The sequence below is a fragment of the Erinaceus europaeus genome, chromosome 6 (assembly GCF_950295315.1).
Source record: "Erinaceus europaeus chromosome 6, mEriEur2.1, whole genome shotgun sequence".
Lineage (NCBI taxonomy): Eukaryota > Metazoa > Chordata > Mammalia > Eulipotyphla > Erinaceidae > Erinaceus > Erinaceus europaeus.
Window position 1 is genome coordinate 45,239,409 of NC_080167.1, and position 13,099 is coordinate 45,252,507.

General features: G+C 45.2%; 1 protein-coding gene across 3 annotated transcripts in view; it reads left to right on the forward strand.

Annotated features, from left to right (window-relative positions):
* Positions 1 to 518: 518 nt before the first annotated feature.
* Positions 519 to 13,099, forward strand: part of LIN9 (lin-9 DREAM MuvB core complex component) — a 76,712-nt gene continuing 64,131 nt past the window's right edge. For all 3 annotated transcript variants that reach the window (XM_060192114.1, XM_060192116.1, XM_060192115.1), the window contains exon 1: positions 519 to 877. In XM_060192114.1, the coding sequence (XP_060048097.1) occupies positions 799 to 877 (79 nt within the window). In that variant the 5' untranslated portion in view covers positions 519 to 798. The remainder of the gene's footprint in view (positions 878 to 13,099) is intronic.

Below are 13,099 nucleotides of genomic sequence, written 5' to 3' on the forward strand. Positions count from 1 at the left end.
GATGGAATGATCTAGAATGGATGAAAAGACCTGAACCAAAAACGCTTTTTTTTTTAGCTGCCGACCTAAATGACTAACTTCATGACCTCTCAGTCGTAGGCTCCACGCAGCTCCCGCCCGACATTCTGCAGGAGGGGTGTCCGCGGCTCCGGAGGGGGGCGCAGGGACCCCCAAGGCTGCTGCGGCCTGAGCCCCCCTCCCCACTCGCTCTCCGGGCTTCCCGGCGAAGGGAGGGATGGAGAGGCGGGAGGAACGCGGCTTTACGGAAGCATGAGAAAAGAACGAGACTACTTGGAGTGGAGCTCCTCGGGGACGCCATCTAGTACCCAGGGCTCCCCCCAGCCCTTGTGGGGCCCCGGGGGCCGCCTCGCGTCCCCCGCCGAGCCCGCCAGGCCTCCCGGCCGCCTTCCCTCCGTTTCCGTGCTCGGAACAAACAGCCTGCAGTTCCCGCAGCTGCAGCGCGAGACGCGAAACGCGCGCTGGGAGCGAGTCCCGGAGGGGGCGGCGGGCGAGCGGGAGGGACGCGGGCGCCGGCTCGGCTCCTCCTGCGCTCGGGCGCCGGGCTCCGGCTGGGCGGCGCGACGCGGGCCTCTCGGCGCGGCCTCCCTCCGGCCCGGCCCGACCCGGGCCGGGGGCGGAGGGACAAGGCGCGGCCCTGTTGAACTGCACTCCCTCCCGGCCCGGCGCGGGCGTAGCACGGGCTGCCGGCGCCGGCCGCGTAAGGAGGGAGCCGCGCCGCGCCGCGGGCAGCGAGCTCCGCATTCGAACCTCCCTCGCAAAGACAGTCTCCGCCCCACAATGCACCGCGGCGGGCAGCCTTTGAAAAAGCGGCGCGGCTCGTTCAAGATGGCGGAACTCGACCAGTTGCCTGACGAGAGTGAGTAGCACCTCAAAGCACCCCCTCCCTCTGCCCACCGACCGCCTGCCCTGGGGCTGCACCCACCGGAACGGGCGGCCGTGCCCTCCGCCTGGCTAGTGGGCAGGCTGCCAGCCTCAACACGGTCCCCTAGTCCTCCTACTTCAGGCTTGCCGCCGCGTCGCCGCCTTTGTTATGGTGTCTTGTGTGTTGATTTCTGGGGCTGTGTGAGCGCCAGGGCCGGAAGCCGAACGCCCGGGGGCCCAGCCCGAGCCGGGCCGAGGCGGTGGCTGCTCCCCTGGGCGGGCTCGGGCTCCCGGCCGCGGAGAGGGGAGAGCGTTCGGCGGCCGCGGGGGCTGCCCTGGCCGCCTGCACCGCTGTGCCGGCGCGGACCGGCGCCTGGCGGGGTTATGTAACTGGGCTGTCCGGGGGCCGGGAAGGACTCGGGCTGGGGACGGGGGCGCACAGCCCCCTCTTGTCGCCCCAGCCTCCCGGCTCGCCCTGCCTGTCACTATTCCTGCCTGTGCGACCGCTCGGGACCCTCGCTGCCCCCCACCCCCACCTCGGTGTCCACCCTGGAAGTGTTTCCGTGTCAGAGGGCTGGCCCCTTCCCCGGGACCACAGGTGGCTGGGGACCTGCCAGAGAGAAGCCCGACTGGGTGGGTGCACAGGTGCTCAGGCCACCCCTGGCCCGGGGATTCCCGGCTGTGCGCGGGTTTGTCTTGAGAACCCGGAGGGTGCCTTTCTCCTTGGACGTCCATCACAGCAGACACCCACAGTACCCTGACACCCACCCTCCCTTAATCGTGTCTGCTTACGATGCCATCGCAGGTGTGTATGGAAGTAGAAACAACCATCCTGCCGTGTAAGCACAAGGTAACTTAATTTTTAAAATTTTATTTATTTATTTATTTATTTTTGGATAGAGACAGAAATTGAGAGGGGAGGTAGAGACACAGAGGGCGAGAAACAGAGAGACACCTGCAGACCTGCTTCACCACTTGTGAAGCGCCACCCCCCCACCCCCCCGCAGGTGGGGACCAGGGGCTTGAACCCAGGTCCTTGTGCACTGTAAAGTGTGCACTTAACCAGGTGCGCCACCGCCTGGCCCCAGGAAACTTAATTTTATAATGCACAGTAGTGCTTAAAGCCCATAGACGGCAGTGATTTTAGTTCATTGCACAGGAGGCTTGATCTGTACTTCTTGTGTATGTATATATCCTTTGTGAGAGTTTAGTAGAGCAGTAATGAAAACGCTCAAGCATTTAAATCTGTTAAAACCAGTCCGCAAGAGAGCCAACTACATACAACCAGTTCGGTTTTCTTTGTGGGTTCATATGGTCTTGATGTGTTAGGAAGTGAGAACAGCAGTGCAAGTTGCCAGGCTAGTGAGAGGTTGGATTGTATTTTAAATTTGCGCTAGATTAGTGCTGGGGAGACTAGTATAATGGCTTAACTAGCATAATGGCTTTACTAAAAAGACTTTGATATCTGAGGCTCTGAGGTCCCAGGTTCAAACCTCAGCACCACCATATGCCAGAGCTGAGCAGTGCTCTAGCCTTCCTCTCTCTTTTTCTCTTTCTTATTAAAATGAAATAGATAAAATATTAAGAATAAATAAATTTGCTCTAGAGCAGTGCTGTATTTCCAATAGGATTGGTTCAGTAATCTGAATGTTATATTTTGCATTGTACAGTCATTAGCTGTGTTGGCATACTTTAGATGTGCCTGAAGTGAAGGAGGAATGAACTGACTCTTGAATTTTTTTTTAGTATATTTATTTATTTATTGGGTAGAGACAGCCAGAAATCGAGAGGGAAGGCATGATAGGGAGGGAGAGAGACAGAGAGACACCTGTAGCACTGCTTCACCGCTCATAAAGCTTTCCTCCCTGCAGGTGGGGACTAGGGATTTGAACCCCCGTCCTTGTGCATTGCAACATGTGCGCTCAACCAGGTGCGCCACCACCCAGCTCCCCTGTCTTTTCTTTTCATTAGTTTATGTTTACATAGTTGTTTGAAGCTTATGGCTGCTGTGTTATTGGCTAGGGCCTAGCCTTAGGCCTTCCATAAATTTTACTGTTTCTTGTTTGGAAACAACAGTAGCGATTTAAGAGGCTCCTGGTGTGGTCCTACTAAACTCAGTGTGCTTGTCATTTGCAGTGCCTGGTTGTCTCCATCGAAAGCATGTTTTATTGCCTCTCAGGAGGCAGAACTCCTCAAGCTGTCATTTTTCAGTCCCTACAGTCATTCTGTTGAAATGAGTAGTATTTCAAGTATATTTCCTATAACTAACTGTCCTTTGGACTGTTTGCTCATCGTTATTAAAATGTATTGAGAACTTACTATGGTTCTTTGTGGAAACTTGGCACTCATACTTGGGTCCAAATTCCAGCTACACTCAAACTTTATAATCATGATTTATACTTAGGTTGTGACATCTCTGGTACATTGGAGTGTGTGTGGGTTTGCAGGTGTGTTTGTATGTCATGTGTTTAGCCAGACCACATTTTGTTGAAAATGGGTTGCCTGACTTCCATTGTCAGGCAGTGTCACAAAACAGATATACATAAATGCTTGATTTATATGGAGTCAAATATAGGGTAAGAGGCATTATCATTGAGCTAAGCAGTCTTGAAAAAGGAAAGTGATTTCAGCTTGATACTGAAAATAACAAAATGTTTCTTTGCCATGTGTAGTCAAGGGGCTAGCTAATAAATTAGGCAGTAGGTTAGTAGCCAGTAATACAAGCTACCATTTATTGAACATTTCCTGTGTGGAGTTGACTATTATATACACTTTTCACATTCATATGTACTCCTCATTTCAACTGAGGTAAGTGTTTTTATTTGATTGTATATATAAGGAAACTGAATCTTTCTTTAGCCAGACCTTTTCTTTGAATGCCTGTACTTGATAGTTCTTATTTATTTGTTTTCCCTTTTTTTATTTCTTTATTGGGGAATTAATGTTTTACATTCAACAGTAAATACAATAGTTTGTACATGCATAACATTCCCTAGTTTCCCATATAATAATACAACCCCCACTAGGTCCTCTGTCATCCTTCTTGGACCTGTATTCTCCCCACCCACCCACCTCCATCCCAGAGTCTTTTACTTTGGTGTGATACGCCAATTCCAGTTCAGGTTCTACTTGTGTGTGTGTTTTTTTCTTCTGATCTTGTTTTTCAGCTTCTGTGTGAGAGTGAGATCATCCCATATTCATCCTTCTGTTTCTGACTTATTTCACTTAACATGAATTTTTCAAAGTCCATCTCAGATCGCTGAAAACGGTGAAGTCACCATTTTTTACAGCTGAGTAGTATTCCATTGTGTATATATACCACAACTTGCTCAGCCACTCATCTGTTGTTGGACACCTGGGTTGCTTCCAGGTTTTGACTATTACAAATTGTGCTGCCAAGAACATATGTGTACACAGATCTTTTTGGATGGATGTGTTAAGTTCCTTAGGATCTATCCCCAGGAGAGGAATTGCAGGGTCATAGGGTAGGTCCATTTCTAGCCTTCTGAGAGTTCTCCAGACTGCTCTCCACAGAGGTTGGACCAATTGACATTCCCACCAGCAGTGCAAGAGGGTTCCTTTGAGCCCACACCCTCTCCAGCATTTGCTGCTGTTACCTTTTCTGATGTATGACATTCTCACAGGAGTGAAGTGATACCTCATTGTTGTCTTGATTTGCATTTCTCTGACAATCAGACACTTGGAGCATTTTTTCATGTGTTTCTCAGCCTTTTGGATCTCTTCTGTGGTGAATATTCTGTCCAAGTCCTTCCCCCATTTTGGGATGGGGTTATTTGTTGTCTTGTTGTTGAGTCTGGCAAGCTCTTTATATATGTTGGTTATTAAACTCTTATCTGATGTATGGCATGTAAAGATCTTCTCCCATTCTGTGAGGGGTCTCTTGGTTTGGGTAGTGGTTTCTTTTGCTGTGAAGAAGCTTTTTAATTTGATGTAGTCCCATAGGTTTATACTTGCTTTAGTCTTCTTTGTAATTGGATTCGTTTCATTGAAGATGTCTTTAAAATTTATGCAGAAAAGAGTTCTGCCAATATTTTCCTCTAAGTATTTGATAGTTTGTGGTCTAACATCCAAGTCCTTGATCCACTTGGAATTTACTTTTGTATTTGGTGAAATACAGTGGTTCAGTTTCATTCTTCTGCATGTTTCAACCCATTGTTTCCAACACCATTTGTTGAAGAGACTCTGCTTTCTCCATGTAATAGTGTGGGCCCCTTTGTCAAAGATTAGATGTCCATAGGTGTGGGGTAGTTTCCCTTTTTGTTGCCCATGTTGTTTTTGTTGTAGTTATTGTTGTTATTGACGTTTTTACGTTGTTATTGACATCGTCGTTGTTGGATAGGACAGAGAGAAATGGAGAGAGGAGGGGAAGACAGAGGGGGAGAGAAAGTTAGACACCTGCAGACCTACTTCACTACCTGTGAAGCAACTCCCCTGCATGTGGGGAGCCGGGGGCTTGAACCGGGATCCTTATGTCGGTCTTTGCGCTGTGGGCTTAGCCCGCTGCGCTACTGTCCGACTCTCTCCCTACTTGACAGCTCTTAACCTCCCCTTAGATGCCTCATAGGGCCCTCAAACTTGATGGGTTCAAGATGTGCCTCTGGGAGGTGGCACAGTGTCAGTGGATTCTCAAACTTGAGGTCCCAAGTTCAGTCCCCAGTAGCACATGTACCAGCATGATGCTCTGGTTTTCTCTTGTCTCTCCTCCTGTCTCTCTGATTAATAAGTAAAATCTTAAAGAAAAGAAAAGAAAGAAAAATCTACCTCCTAACCCCAACCCAGGAGAGGTACTTCCAGTGGCTCCTGCCTTAATGAATGGCTCCACTGTGCATTCAGATGAAACTTAGTTACCTTTAGCACTTCCTCTCTTTCATTTTCTACACTTAAGCATTTTTTTTTAAATTAAGTCTAATGCTTTTTATCCTCTGTTACAGCTCTGCCTGCTTCTCCCTGTTACCTGAGACCAAGCTGTCACCATTTCTTCTCTGCACAAGTCGTGACAGTCTCCCATTAATCTCCCATTATTGCCCCATACTCACCCCCCTTGACCTACCTAAACAGCCAGTGATCATTTCAAAATGAACACTGTCATTTGTAGGTTAGTAACAATAGTAATGTTGAGACTTGTGTGCTTCGGTGATTTCATCCTTGTGTGAGCACCAGAGTGTAATTACTTGAGATAACCCACTATACACCCAGGCTCTATGGCATCCCCTATTGGGACCACGCTCTTACATTCACTGTCATTGACCAGAAAGTCATTAAGTGACTTGTGACTGCATGTCATTTTGCTGCCTCGCAAGCATTAGTAGCTCCCAGACCCTTTTGTGATCTGCCCACCCCTCTCCTCTCCAGCTTTATTTTCAGTTCAGAAAGCAGCTTGAGTAAGTTGTCCTCATCCTCCTCCTTTTCCTCATCGTCCTTTTAAATCTTTTATTTATTTATTATTGGATAGAGAGAGAGAAACTGAGAGGGGAGGGGCAGATAGGGAAAGAGATAGAGACACCTGCAGCCCTACTTCACCTCTTGTGAACTTTTCCCCTGCAGGTGGGGACCAGGGGCTTGAACCTGGGTCCTTGTGCACTGTAATGTGAGCGCTTAACCAGGTGTGCCACCACCTGGCCCCTCCAGCTTTATTTTGTACCACCCTCTCTTCTGTCTCTCGTTCCTTTTGTGATGCATTAAATTGCTTTTTTATTCCTACTGTTGAAATTCACCAGACTTTCCTTTCTCTGGGGCCTTTGCAGGTGCTCGTCTCTTTCTACCTGGAGTGTCTTCTGTTCCCCTCGTTCCCTGTTAGTTTCTACTTATCCTTTAGATTTCATCATAAGCTTCCACAGAGAGTTGTTCTCTGTCCTCCCTGACAGATTACAGCTCATTAAATCTTTTCGTGCCACTGTGTAACTTCTTAGGTGGCAGCTGCCACGGTTGCAGGTTTACATTTGCGAATGTGATTGCTTGGCTGGCTTTGATTAAAAGCACACACACACACACACACACACACACACACACACACACACACACCCGTGCTCTTTTACTTCCCGTGCTCTTTTACTTCCTGTCACATTCTAGTTCCATGCACAGCACTTCTCTGGCCTTTTTGACACACTGTTTTCCCCTGCTAGCAGATCCCCAAGTCCAGTGCTCTCCCTTCACCCCTTTAGTATTCCAAAAAATTTCCTTGAGGTTTTTTTTTTTTTTGTCTCCAGTATTATTGCTGGGGCTTGGTGCCTGTACTACGAATCCACTGCTCCTGTGGCCATTTTTTTCAATAAACAGAGAGAGATTGAGAGAGGAGGGGAAGACAGAGGGAGAGAGAAAGACACCTGCAGATCTTCTTCACTGCTTGTGAAGCAACCCCCCCCTGCAGGTGGAGATCTGGGGTCGCAAATCTTTTCACTTTGTATTATGTGCACTTCACCCAGTGTGCCACTGCTTCACCCCTCTCCCCGGAACAGTTTTTTTTTTTTTTTTTTTTTTTACCTATTCTGTCCAAATATTGCTTTGACATTGTACTCTCTCATGGCAGCTACTTTACCTTTTGAAATAAATATCTTAGGTGGCCGGTCAGTACTGCAGTGGGTTAAGTGCACATGGCATCAAGTGTAAGGACCCAGGTTTGAGCTGCCAGCTCCCCACCTGCAGGGGGTCGATTCACAAGTGGTGAGGCAGGTCTGCAGGTGTCTGTCTTTGTTCCCCTGCTCCTGTCTCCCCCATCTCTCTTGATTTCTCTCTGTCCTATCCAACAACAGCAATAACAACAAGGGCAACAACAAATTAGAAATAATGGCCTCCAGGAGCAGTGGATTCATAGTGCATGCACCGAGCCCCAGCAATAACTTGGAGGCAAAAGTAAATAAATAAAAATAAATAAAATAACAAATAGACACACACACATATATATATATATATATATATATATATATATATATATATATATATATATATATAGTTTGTCTTTTCTCTCTCTCAAATAGCCCAGTCTCTGGAAGTAATACTGTGTAGTTCAGTGACTGAATGAATATACCCAGAGCAAATTCCATGTTCACAAATGTAATGGGTTCTTCTGCTCATTTTCTTTCCTTTTCTTTTTTATTGACTTAATAGCGATTTGCAGAATTATGAGATAGTAGGGGTATCCTACTACCCCCTACCACCAAAGTTCTGTGCTCTCTCTGCCCATCCACACCCCTCCCCCCCAGTGACAATCACCATAGTTCTCCACAGGTCTTAAGAGAAGGGTTAGCTACATTTTTTTTCAAATTCATGTATTTCAATTCTCTGTTTTTTACTATTTGTTTTAAAAATGTTATTTTAAAATCTTTTCATTTGTTATTGGGCAGAGACAGAGAAATTGAGAGGGGAGGGGAGATAGAGAGGAAAAGAGCTAGAGAAGCATCTGCAACCCTGCTTCCAACACTCATGAAGTTTTTCCTTGCAGGTGGGGACCAGGGATTTGACCCTGGGTACTTGCACACTGTAATGTGTGCACTTAACCAGGTGCAACACCAGCTGGCCCTATTTCAATTCTGTTTATTCCACTTATGAGTGGAACTATCCAGTGATTATCCTTCACTTATTTTGCCAAGCATAATCACCTCCAGTTCCATCCATTTTGCTCTTAAAGGACACAATGTCATCTTTTCTAATTCCTGAGTAGTACTTCATTGCGTTTATGGACCTGAACTTCTTTTTATGTATATATTTTTTATTTTATTTATTCGATAGAGACAGAGAAATCGAGAGGGAAGAGGGAGATAGAGTGGGAGAGACACCCACAGGACTATGTCACTACTCATGAAGCTTCCCTCCTGCAGGTGGGGACTAGGGGCTTGAACCTGGTTCCTTGTGCATGATAGCGTGTGTACAACCAGATGTGCCACTGCCTAGCCTGCCTAATAACTTCTCTTTTTAAAAAATATTTACCTATTTATTCCTTTTTGTTGCCCATGTGTATTTATTTTAATTAATTAATTTATTCCCTTTTGTTGCCCTTGGTTTTTTGTAATTATTATTATTATTATTTTAAAAAATATTTTATTTATTTATGAGAAAGATAGGAGAGAGAGAAAGAACCAGACATCATTCTGGTACATGTGCTGCCAGGGTTGAACTCTGGACCTCATGCCTGAGAATCCAGTGCTTTATCCATTGCGCCACCTCCTGGACCACAGTTTTTTTGTAATTTGGATAAGACAGAGAAATGGAGAGAGGAGGGGAAAACGGGGAGAGAAAGACAGACACCTGCAGACTTGCTTCGCCACCTGTGAAACAACCCCGCCTGTAAGTGGGGAGCCGAGGGCTCAAACTGGGGTCCTTATGCTGGTCCTTGCGCTTTGCGCCACCTGAGCTTAACCCGCTGTGCTACCACCTGACTCCCATTTATTTATTTATTTATATAGTTATTTATTCCCTTTTGTTGCCCTAGTTTTTTTTTTATTGTTGTTGTAATTGATGTTGTTGTTGTTAGATAGGACAGAGAGAAATGGAGAGAGGAGGGGAAGAAAGAGGGGAAGAGAAAGACACCTGCAGACTTGCTTCACCACCTGTGAAGCCACTCCCTTGAAGGTGGGGAGCCGGGGGCTCCAGCTGGGATCCTTCTGTCAGTCCTTGTGTTTTGCGCCACCTGCGCTTAACCCACTGCACAACTGCCCGACTCCCCCTTTTTATTTATTTTTAATGAGCAAAAGATGCACAGAGAGAGGCCAGAGCACTGCTCAGCTCTGGTTTATGATGGGAGGGAGATTGAACCTAGGACTTAAGAGCCTCAGGCCTGAAAATATTTTTTACAGAACCATTCTGCTATTTCCACCTCATATTATTATTATTATTTATTTATTTTCCCTTTTTGTTGCCCTTGTTTTAATGTTGTAGTTATTGTTGTTATTGATGTTGTCGTTGTTGGATAGGTCAGAGAGAAATGAAGAAAGGAGGGGAAGAGAAAGAGATACCTGCAGACCTGCTTCACTGCCTGTGAAGCGAAGCGACTCCCCTGCAGGTGGGGAGCTGGGACTCCAACTAGGATCCTTACGCAGGTCCTTGCACTTCGCACCACATGCACTTAACCCGCTGCACTACCCCTTGACCCCCATCATTATTATTTTTTAAGCAAAACTTTCTGGCATATTCTTCCCACATCTGCCTCCACCACTTGGCCGGTCATTAAACTTGAGTTTGCTTATAGAAGCTGTTAGACCTGTAAGCTGTGCTGCCTTCAGATAAGGCTGTGTAGGTTTAGGGATATGATATGTATAAAAATGTTCCACAGCTAGAAATTGTATCTGTTGTTCCTCTTTATTTATTTATTTATTATTGGATAGAGACAGAGAAATTGAAAGGGGTGGGAAGATAAAGGGGGAGAGAGAAAGAGAGACACCTGCAGCTCTACCTCACTACTGTGGGGGTCAGGGGCTTGAACTTAGGTCCTTGCGCACTGTAGTGTATGTGCTTAACCAGGTGCGCCTGGCCCCTTATCTGTTGTTTCTCATTTAAAATCTTTTTTTTTTTTTTTTAACCAGAGCACTGTTCAACTCTGGTTTGTGGTGGTGGTGGGGTTTGAACCTGGGACTTCTGGGAGCCTCAGGCATGAAAGTTTCTTTGCATAACCATTATGCTATCTACCCCCGCCCCTGTTGTTGGTTTTTATGAGTAGTAGATGATTGCTGTTTTTGTTAAACAAAGAGAGCTCATCTGTCTTCTTTTTATTTATTTTATTTATTATTGGATAGAGACAGAGAAATTGAGAGGGGGAGGGGAGATATATATATATATATATATATATATATATATAGAGAGAGAGAGAGAGAGAGGGAGAGAGGGAGGGAGAGAGAGAGAGGGAGAGAGAGGCAGAAGAGACACCTGCAGCCTTGCTTCACCACTTGCAAAGTTTTCCCCCTACAGGTAGGGACCAGGGGCTTGAAACCAGGTCCTTGGGCACTGTAGTGTGTGTGCTTAACTAGGTGTGTCACCACCTGGCCACTTCGTCTGACTTCTCTGATTTTTTTTTTCTCCTAGTTTGTGTTCTTCTTTCTTATGTTATTCATTAAGAATCTATTTATTTTTGTATTTTATGCAGTGTCATAATAGATTGGCTCCTTGAAGACATTTATGTGTTATTTGAACATGACATTAAAATGAAATTTTTTTTTTATTTCCTTGGTGGAAGTTACCAGTCTTTCAAATATAGTAGCATTACTGCCCATCCACAGATTATATATTCTTTCACACATAACTGGATGTTGCAGGAATGGAGATGAAAAGTAGCTGGTTCTAAAAGTAAAACAAATTGATAGTGAAGAATAGTAACTTATAATTTGAATATAACAAGTATGTTCTAGGCAGTTTTTCATAGTTAAGAGGGACATTATAAGTCTAAAAAAATTCCTATTTTGGAGAATAAAAATGACTCTTTTTTTAAGTCACTTTTTTTAACACAAGCACTGTTCAGTTCTAGTTTTATGGTGGTGCAGGGGATTGAGCTTGGGACTCTGTCGCCTCAGGCATGAGGCTCTTTGCATAACCATTATGCTATCTAACCCAACCTGGAAAGATCTTTTTCTAATCCTTCTTTTTAAATACTGTATTTGCTTATTAAATTGTTGGGTAGAGAGAGAGGAGCTGAGATGAAGGGGAAGATTAGAGAGGAGGACGAGAGACACCTGCAGCACTGCTTCACCACATGTGAAGCTTCCCTCCCTTCCAGTGGGGACTGGGGGCTTGAACTGCTGTCCTTACATACTGTAACGTGTGTGTTCAACCAAGTGTGCCACCACTTGGCCCTAGAGAGGATTTTTCTTTCTCTCTTTTAATTTTTTTTTTTTTTTTGCCTCCAGGGTTATTGCTGGGGCTCCTTACCTGCACCACGAATGCACTGCTCCTGGAGACCATTTTTTTCCCCTTTTGTTGCCCTTGTTGTTGGTTTTTTTTTTTAAATTTATTTCTTTATTGGGGAATTAATGTTTTACATTCAACAGTAAATACAATAGTTTGTACATGCATAACATTCCCCAGTTTCCCATTTAACAATACAACCCCCACTATGTCATTTATTGTCCTTCATGGACTGTATTCTCCCCACCAACCCACCCCAGAGTCTTTTACTTAGGAGCAATATGCCAATTGCATTTCAGGTTCTACTTGTGTTTTCTTTTCTGATCTTGTTTTTCAACTTCTGCCTGAGAGTGAGATCATCCCATATTCATCCTTCAGTTTCTGACTTATTTCACTCAACATGATTTTTTCAAGGTCCATCCAAGATCGGCTGAAAACAGTGAAGTCACCATTTTTTTACAGCTGAGTAGTATTCCATTGTGTATATATATACCACAACTTGCTCAGCCACTCATCTGTTGTTGGACACCTGGGTTGCTTCCAGGTCTTGGCTGTTACAAATTGTGCTGCCAAGAACATATGTATACACAGATCTTTTTGTATGGATGTGTTGGGTTCCTTAGGATATATCCCCAGGAGAGGGATTGCAGGGTCATAGGCTAGGTCCATTTCTAACCTTCTGAGAGTTCTCCAGACTGCTCTCCACAGAGGTTGGACCCATTGACATTCCCACCAGCAGTGCAGGAGGGTTCCTTTGACCCCACACCCTCTCCAGCATTTGCTGCTGTTACCTTTTCTGATGTATGACATTCTCACAGGAGTGAAGTGATACCTCATTGTTGTCTTGATTTGCATTTCTCTGACAATCAGACACTTGGAGCATTTTTTCATGTGTTTCTCAGCCTTTTGGATCTCTTCTGTAGTGAATATTCTGTCTAAGTCCTTCCCCCATTTTGGGATGGGGTTATTTGTTGTCTTGTTGAGTCTGGCAAGCTCTTTATATATGTTGGTTATTAAACTCTTATCTGATGTATGGCATGTAAAGATCTTCTCCCATTCTGTGAGGGGTCTCTTGGTTTGGGTAGTGGTTTCTTTTGCTGTGAAGAAGCTTTTTAATTTGATGTAGTCCCATAGGTTTATACTTGCCTTAGTCTTCCTTGTAATTGGATTCGTTTCATTGAAGATGTCTTTACAATTTATGCGGAAAAAAGTTCTGCCAATATTTTCCTCTAAGTATCTGATAGTTTGTGGTCTAACATCCAAGTCCTTGATCCACTTGGAATTTACTTTTGTATTTGGTGAAATACAGTGGTTCAGTTTCATTCTTCTGCATGTTTCAACCCATTGTTTCCAACACCATTTGTTGAAG